The sequence below is a fragment of the Octopus bimaculoides genome, chromosome 14 (assembly GCF_001194135.2).
Source record: "Octopus bimaculoides isolate UCB-OBI-ISO-001 chromosome 14, ASM119413v2, whole genome shotgun sequence".
Taxonomy (NCBI): Eukaryota; Metazoa; Mollusca; class Cephalopoda; order Octopoda; family Octopodidae; genus Octopus; species Octopus bimaculoides.
The window spans coordinates 43456887-43466931 of record NC_068994.1 but is presented as its reverse complement, the minus strand read 5'-3'; the positions used below and the strand labels follow the sequence as shown (position 1 = coordinate 43466931).

At 31.6% G+C, this 10045-nt stretch overlaps 1 protein-coding gene across 1 annotated transcript in view; it reads left to right on the top strand.

The window, feature by feature from the left end:
- Nucleotides 1–6202, top strand: part of LOC106868240 (protocadherin beta-4) — a 116448-nt gene extending 110246 nt beyond the window's left edge. Inside the window, exon 4 of the mRNA XM_014913406.2 lies at nt 5443–6202. Coding sequence (XP_014768892.1) covers nt 5443–5540 — 98 coding nt within the window. The 3' untranslated portion in view covers nt 5541–6202. The remainder of the gene's footprint in view (nt 1–5442) is intronic.
- The last annotated feature ends 3843 nt before the right edge of the window (nt 6203–10045 follow it).

Below are 10045 nucleotides of genomic sequence, written 5' to 3'. Positions count from 1 at the left end.
TATATATATATATATATATATATATATATATATATATATATTTGTGTTTGTCCGTATGTGTGTTCAAAGTTTATCTTCTTTTAGTACAACAATCATTTATATTGACATAGTCAGCTGTGTTTATTCATGTAGACTATACACACACGCAAACACACACACACACACACCATATCACATCGCACACACCACACACACACCCACACCACATACTCATATATGCCATCTACATTAATAAGAAAATACATACAAAGATATTATCTTAGTGTTTAAGTCTTGATATTATGATCCGTTTATTTACACAAAATCTCTGTATACTTATTCATACAGACTTAAGACATCATTTATGTATAGCATTATAGTATTTGCACAATGGTTATGTATTACAGGAACTATAGTGGTTGAAACCAGAATGTTGCTTCTATATTTTATATAGTTTACTTTTAACAACTCTTTGTTTGAAGTAGCATTGTTAAAAGGATATCAACCTCTAGACTGGTTGTCGTTACTGTTGTTTCGTTCTACGTTTAGCTCTAATTGAGCAAAGCTATGATAAAAAGTGTTCCTGCCATGACTATCATCTCATTTGGCAGGGGACATTGTGTGTCTAAGAATACATTATCCAGTGTGTCCTTCCATTTTTAAAAAAAATTTTCTTTTGAAGACATACTAGAATGCAAAATAAGGAAGGTTTTGACTGATATTGAATGACTATATAGTAATCTACCAGATACTCTTGTGTATCTTATATATCTACTAGGTCCTCTTGTGTATTGATAGCTTGTATTTTGTCACTACTGTTGCCTCTTTGGCCGTATCAGTTTTCTAGCCAGTATCAATAAAACAAGTACCAGTCTAATACTGAGATGATATAATGGATTAAACAATCCCCTCAAAACTGCTGAGTTGTTTCTAGATCAGAAAGCATTATTAAAGGTATTGGTGAGCTGGTAAAATATGTCTTTTTCTTTTGACAATTTACTTCTGAGATCAAATCCACCAAGATCAACTTACTCCGTCATTTTATTAACCCCTTATTTTCCCTGTGCATTTATTTGTCAGATCAGTTTTGACAGAGCAGATGGGAGAGAGAGAGAGAGAGAGAGAGAGAGAGAGAGAGAGAGAGAGAGAAGGAAACAGAGAGAGTGATTGAGTGAGACACAGAAAAAGTAGGTTTTATTTTGCTGGACTAACATTGCAGTCTCATCTTTAGTATGACTATGTTTCACGAGTGGAAATTTAATTACTTTTTGTTGCTTGGTTAGGAATAGACTGTGATCATGAATTGTGCTCTCCATCTTTCAAGTTCATCAACGAATTTCTAAGTATTTTCGTTTTGTTATGCAAGAGATCAATAGGTATATTTCATATCAGGTTAGTTGTAAAACAAAGAGCATTGATTTTGATATGAAACCTATAATGAATTGTACCAGAAAAGGGTAAAAACTAACATGAATAATGACCAATATACTCTAAATACTAGATTAGTTAATTCCACTTCCTTATAACACATGGGGTTATATCAATCATTAATTTTTCAGTAGTGTACTGTTTTCCTCTTTACAGTTATTCCTGAGAGACGGAAGTGCATTTTAGATAAATAGTTTTTAGACTTGCATAGAAGTTTAAATTGAAGAATCACTTCTCATGAATTATTGTACAACTAGAAACAATATGGCTAATAAGATCAATAAATATTTTATTAGTGTATTTGGTTATCTGCACTCTCAGGAAATATCTAATGCAGAACCCTTTAATTGGAGAATGGGACCTGTATCAAAGGATAAGATGGAGGGTCATGACAAAGCACATTCACTTTCTGGATTTGATATTCCTGATTGGAGTTCTTACACTTGACTTATGTCACTAATACTCTTAGGAATGACATAAATATTCCTAATCAAGAGAAACACACACACACACACACACACACACCATTCACACACCCACACCCACACAGAATCAATATTTGCACACACACATATACACACTCACACATGCATGCACATACAAACAATCACACACACATACACACAGTCACACACACATACACATAGAGAATCATACATATATTTATAAACAAGAATAACCTTACTTTCATATATATACATGTGACATATTAAAGAAATGGTTACGTTTGAGATGAAATTTTTTTATTAAGAATTTTTCATATCTAATAAATCTAGGAACTCTATTATTCTAAACAGAACATAAGGGACTAGTGAAGAAATCTGTAAAATCCTTACTAGTGAAAAAAAAAAAAAGTTCAGCTCAGGACATTGTTAAGTATTTAGAATAAATGTTCTCCTCCACACACAAGTACACACACACACACATCATTATTATCACACACACACACACACACACACACACACACACACACACACGTAACAAATGATGAAAACAGAAAATAAAATTACAATATTCTTTATGAATCACGACTACTTCGACCCATTTTACATTGATCCCTCATGAGTGAGATACTATGCAACTGGTTATGATGCATCCTTCGGTGCAGAAGTGTCTTATCAGGTGACTTTTGAAAAGGTGCCTTGTTCAATAAACTCAGTTTTACTTGGTTTGATTATATAGCATGTTGCTATTTGCCTGTAGGTGGTTGTCTGTAGGCTTCATGGTTTACACCCACCCATACACACACATATATACATATATATGTGTGTATGTATATATATATACACACACACACACACACATATATATATGTATACATTTATATATAAATACATACATACATATATATATATATATATATATATATATATATATATATATATATATATATATATATATATATATATATATATATATATGTATATATATATATAAATATACATATCTATACATGTACATATTTATATATATGTATATATAGGTATACGTATGTATGTACACACACATACACACATATACATATATACACACTCACATGCACACACGTATCACACATCTTTGTACCATTGTTTCATGTTAATATCTACCTTCTGCTGCATCACAACTTGATATATTCTTCAGATATATTTTATTGCATTATATATGTTTGTGTATCTAAGAATAAACATACACATACACACATACACACACACCCATATATATGTATACAGTATATATACATACACACACACATACATACATACATACATATATATATATATATATATATATATATATATATATATATATATGTATGTATGCATGTATGTGTGTGTGTATGTACATTCAGAAAATATAACTTCAATATTTACTTTCTATGATGTTATTTTTATAATACTTTGTTCCTGGTTTCTATATAACTATTATTTCAATACTATTTCCAAACATTCTCTCCTCTTTCACACACTATACATACATGCATAGATAGATAAATAGACAGATAGATAGATAGATAGATAGATAGATAGATAGATAGATAGATAGATAGATAGATAGATAAATAGATAGATTGATAGATAGGTAGATAGATTTCCATACATTCATACATACATTCATTATAGACACACACATGTGTACATACTCACTCACACAAACACACAGAATGTAAACACTTTACATTTTGGATATATAGACCTTTGAAAAATAATTAACAAAGATATATGAAAATAATATGAAATTATCACTAATTCTATTAAAGCATAAAATCCTAAATAAATTTCAGAACGAGTCTTGAAGAAGAAAGGTAAACATATCTGGAAATAAGTTGCAAAGTTACATATATTTCCATGCAGACTGGCATAAAGAAATTTATGTTCTAACATTAAAGCATGCCTTTTCTCTGTTACAATCTGTTCTGTTTCAATTAGAAGCATTCTTTGTGACTTAAAAAAGCTTGCTATTTAAATACAAAGTTTTAAAAAGAATAAATTTGAAATATAATTTTTACACTCTTATTTTCAGTAGCAGTAGTAGTAGTAATAATAATAATAATAATAATAATAATAATAATAATGATAATAATAATAATAATAATGATAATAATAATAATAGTAATTGCAATTGGTGCACTTGGAAGTATCAATACCAAACTACTAACATGTCTTAAAAAGATAGGAACAACTGCAAAGATAGAACACACATAAAAATCATCATTGCTTAGAATTGCATAACTCCTATGCAGTGTTCTTGAAGCATTATCAATAAACAATTGTCACCTTAGTCTGCTGTCTGTGGACAACTGACAATTTCCATCATACCCAGCAAAATAGAGCTGAGATTTTTCATGATCTAATAATAACAATAAGGCATAGGAGTGGCTGTGTGGTAAGTAGCTTGCTTATGAACCACATGTATATATTTGACAACATAAACTTCCACAAAGTGGACTGGGGAGCAATCAGAAAGGATCTGTCTTTTATTGACTGGTACTTCACTCTCATTTCCATTGACATCAAAACCAAATGGCTGTGCTCTGAGAACATTGTCACCTATACATGCTCAAAATATGCTCCTACGAAATTTTCTAGCACAAACAGAAACAGGTTCCCTAGAGAGAAAAAACACTCATCAAGAGCATCAAAAGATTTAATAAAAATTGAAGATTCACATCAACATTTAGTTTAATTTGTCAAAATATTTTCGTCGCTTTGAGACCGCAACCTGTTCACTGACAAAATTCTGTGCAGCATGGAATTTTGTCAGTGAACAGGTTACGGTCTCTATATGTTTATATATATATATATATATATATATATATATATATATATATATATATATTACATATATATATGCATGTATATGTATTTATACATAGATATTTATACACACACACACACACACACACACACACACACACACACACATCTGATCACAGCATTTTCGCCATGATTTTGGGCATCACAAAATCACAAAGGCTGTAACACAGATCTGAGAAAGGTTGTGATATGCCAAGTCACAGTCTTTCACACAGTATATCATTAAGGTAAGCGGTGATCTGCCTTATCTCACACACAGGGCACAGTGACAGTGGTGATGCACCAAATCATGAACCCCTGTTATAGAGACAATTGGAGATATGCCATGCCACATTTTCATTAAAATCATGACAGTATAGAAAATCAAACACTAAAACAAGAAAGCTGTAGAATGAGGACGTAGAATACATATATAATGTATTGCTTGCTGTGCAGTTTATACAAGCAGATTACATCATTTTCTGTTTGTATAGTTATAGTTATATAGATTGTTTGTACATACATTATGGCTATAATTCATGTCAATAATCTTTAGAAAAAAAAGCTAATATGATGAATCGAAATTTCTATTTACAAAGTATTTCAAAGGAGATATTTCTTTGTGACATTATTGTTTTTGGTTCTGGAAATTTCTGTTTGTTTTTCCTATTACTTTCAATATAGACAATATGAAAAATGACATAGCATTCGATAAACTATAGCCAACATTTTGAAATAATCTTTATTGAATCTTTTGCAGCACTTCGGTTTCCAAAAGACGTCCCTCCAGTTGAGACACCACTTGAGAAAAAGAACAGACTTCACACTGTAAATCTTGCTAAAGGTACCAATCTATGAACAGCTTCTTAACAACTACATATTAAAAGAATTTTATATTACTATTTACAGAAGAGGGTTTTCAGTATATGGTTGTTCTGATATGTATTTACATCTTTGGAAATTCTATATAAGAGAAAGAAAATGATATTTGATGGATTTCCTTTATAAAAATGATAAAAGGAATAACAACAAACAATTGAAAGATCAAACAGTAATAAAATAAAAAACAGGGATTATTTTCTTGGAAGATGTTATTTTATTTCTGATTAAATAAATATAAAAAAGAAACCTGTTCCTTGCAAGGAAGATTCAGTGTAAATGATCATGATCACCAATTTAATGTAACAAACACATTGTTATTTTTGAAAACGAATGCTCCATGCTTTGAGTCAAGTGTATTTGAATAGAAACCTCACAGTGAAAAACCAAACAGTTAAGGTACCATCACTGAACAAAAGAAAGGAGTTCATCATGACCTTGAATATCTGATCTTACTTTTGGTTTTTTTTTTTTTGAATGCTTGGTTTCAGAGTTTTCTCTTAAATACTTAAATTTTGATGTAAATTAATAATTAATTTTTGTATTTGGTTTGCAAGATTTTTGATGTGAATGCGTGCATTGAAGCAGATTTTGTTGTATCTTGGGAGGGTCATTCCAGTAATAAACACATACACACACTGGTTTTGTTTCACTTCTTCTTCTTCTTCTTCTTCTTCTTCTTCTTCTTCTTCTTCTTCTTCTTATTATTATTATTATTATTATTATTATTATTATTATTATTATTATTATTATTATTATTAGTAATAGTAGTAGTATTGTCATCATCATCATCATCTTCATTATTAATGTACTTGTTATTATTAAGGCAAGCTGGCAGATTCATTAACACGTCGGACAAAATGCTTAGCAGCATATTGCCTCTTGTTACATTCTGAGTTCAAATTCCTCTGAGGTCATCTTTCCCTCTTTCCCTTTCATCCTTTCAGAGTTGATAAATTAAGTACCAGTTGAAGACTGAGATCGATGTGCTCAATTATTCCTTCCCCTGAACTTGTTAGCCTTGTGCCAAAATCTGAAACCATTATTGATGGTCAACTAGTTAACATTTTAACCAGTTAACTAATTGATTGTTTGATTAATCATTTGGTTAATTAATCAGACAGTTAAGTTTGTCAAAAACTTCATTCGTCAACATTCATGACTTCATCAATGATATGCCCTTGCAGATGGTGATGAAAAGACTTTGACAATCATAGCAGCTTCATTGACAGATCAAACAGTCAAGCAAACAGTCAATTAGTTAAGGGGTTAAATCTTAATGAATTGACAAAGAAGTGGAATAGAACCAGTGTGTGTGTTTATTATTGACATAATAACCCTCTCAAGATATAATAAAGCAAATTAATAATCTTAGCCTAAATCTTCATGTGGAAAGCAATTTTTAATTTTACATGTTAGTTGTCTACTTTTGTATTTATAATCCATATAAAAAACAACTGAGTCTAAGTACCGAAATTCAGGATTTTAACTTGCCTTATTCACAATTGACTGTCAGACTTCAGACTTGTATATTTTTCTAAAGATTATAAACCCTATCATTGTTTCATAGCAAAGCTAGAAATATTTTCTTATATTAAATAAATTAATGTGCTGCAGTGAGACTTACATAATTATGTTCAAACATTATTTAGCAAATCTGAAGGAATGAATGATTTATCCTGGATATCAACTGCTATTCAACAGTCCAATGAAGTAAATATCTATGTTCATAAGTGTGTTTAAGGTAGCCCAAATGTCTAGATCTAGAGGAGATTTGCCATTACATATGTTTATTTTGTGTTTATATTCTCGTCTAACTAAATTAATTATTATGTGTATAAATATGTATTTTTTTTAATTTCCAGTCCTGTATGGATTCAGAACTGATGATAGATGACTACATTGAAAATATTCTGACACACACAAGACAAGGAATATCATTTAGAAACGTTGTTTCTGAATTCCATGCCAAACCTCTTGACAATTCCAGTGTGGTTGTCTATTGTTAGTTTTGAATCCATATTTGTCTAGAAAATGTAAAATAATAATGAATTTCATTAAAAAAGAAAACATATATATGCACACATATATATATATATATATATATATATATATATATATATATATATATATATTCGTACATATATACTTACATTTATATGTATATGTGACATCCATGATCATAAACCAGGTGATGTGCTGAATTCTTGAGAAAAGCACTTAATTTCACATTGTGCTGGTCCACTCAGCTTACAAAATTGTGTAGTCCTGCAACAGACTGGTGTCGTGTTTGATGGGGGAATATAGATACCACAGAATTTGGGAAACTGGCCTTATGAGCCTATGACTTGGATATGACCTTTGATCATTTTTTATATGCAAATATGCATACACATACAAACATACATATGTACATACATGCATATATATATACATATAAATAAGTAAATAACAGCAGATGGATATCACTTGTTATCGTCATCTAAATCAAAGGTTCTCAGCTAGGGTTTGTGTGACCCTTCGAGGCCCCTATAAGATTTTGTTGTAACATTTATTTGAAATAAATTGGTTATACTTCTACAATACACAAAATATTTTCACAATTCTTTATACAATTCCTAAACATATCTAATAATAAAAGTATGATATGATTTTTTAAACATCAAATGGTTATGTGGGTCCATCTGAGTGAAACTGGAATCAAGGGTGTCCATTGATGAAAAATGGTTAAAAACCACTGTGCTAGATGAAAGGAAAAAAAAAAAGAGAGAAAAGGAAAGATGGGAGATAAGTCTGTTTGTTTCAGCACTGGAGATAGTTCAACCCTAAACATTTCTGGGGAAAATGCTAGTCCAGGTCATACCTAAAAGACAAATCCAATCACTCTCATAACATGCCAAGGGCTCTAACCTTTACAATAACACCACAGCAATTACTTAGTTAGTAGCATATGGTTCAAAGGTATAATGCAACTGTTCATTAATAACATATTAAATGTTATTAAACCGCTCATTTAATAACATTTTTAATAAGTTTAATACACCCTATATTTTACTTAAATAAAGGCAAATTTACTCTGATTAACTGCATAATTTTTGAAGAGTAGGAAGAGATCTATTTGGCATAGTATGTGAATATTCCAAGAGTTCATTCTGATTCTTATCTATTTTGAGATACAGATAAACTCTTCAAGGAGTCAAAGGTATTCTAGATTGAGACATAATTCTTCATATGAAATTAGATAGCCTAAGATGTTAAATATTAGATTATATTTGCATTTATTTTTGTTTAAAGTCAGGTTATTACATTGATAAATTCATTGATGATACTCTCAAACACTGACATACCATTTGCAATGCCCATAGGAACATGATTAAAATGAAGTTGATTTGCAGCATCATGGAAAGCTATACATGGTCTTTCCACAGGTATTATAATAACTTGAAAATATGCACAACTTGGATCAGTTTCATTTCAATATTTACATTTGGATCAGGTATGGTTGTGTGATTAAAAGATTTGCTCTTTGTACGCGTGGTTTTCAGTTCAGTTCCACTGTATGATACCTAATGCAAGAGTCTTCTCCTGTAGCTCCAGGCTGATCAAAACCTTCTGAGTGGATGTGGTAGACTGACTCTAAATAAAGCCCATCATGCATGTGAATGACTGTGTGTGTGCGTGTGTGTGTTTGTGTATCAAAATAATACACCTGCTTGTTATTCCCTCACCTTGTTGTCTTTTTCTTTTGTTTTCTGTATACTTGAACCATATATGTATATATAGACACAGGAGTGGCTGAGCAGTAAGTAGCTTGCTTACCAACCGCATGGTTCTGGGTTCAGTCATACTGCATGGCACCTTGGGAAAGTGTCTTCTACTATAGCCTCGGGCCGACCAAAGCCTTGTGAGTGGATTTGGTAGACAGAAACTGAAAGAAACCCGTTGCATGTGTGTGTGTATGTGTTTGTGTGTCTGTGTTTGTGTGTCTGTGTTTGTACCCTCACCATCGCTTGACAACCGATGTTGGTGTTTTTATGTCCCCATAATTTAGTGGTTTGGCAAAAGGGTCTGACAGAATAAGTACTAGGCTTACAAAGAATAAGTCCTGGGGTTGATTTGTTCGACTAAAGGTGGTGCTCCAGCATGGCTGCAATCAAATGACTGAAACAAATAAAAGAATATATATATATATATATATATATATATATCATCAGCATCATTGTTTAACGTCCATTTTCTATGCTGGCATGGGATGGATGGTTTGACTGAGGTCTGGAAAGCCAGAAGCTGCACCAGGCTCCAATCTGTCCTGGCAATGTTTCTGCTCCTGGATGCCCTTCCACTCTGAGAGAGTAGTGGGTACTTTTTACGTGCCACCTGCACAGGAGCCAGTCAGGCGGGCCTGGCATCGATCATGTCTGGATAGTGCTTTTTACGTGCTACTAGCACAACAGCCAGTCAGTGGGTACTGACATTGGCCATGT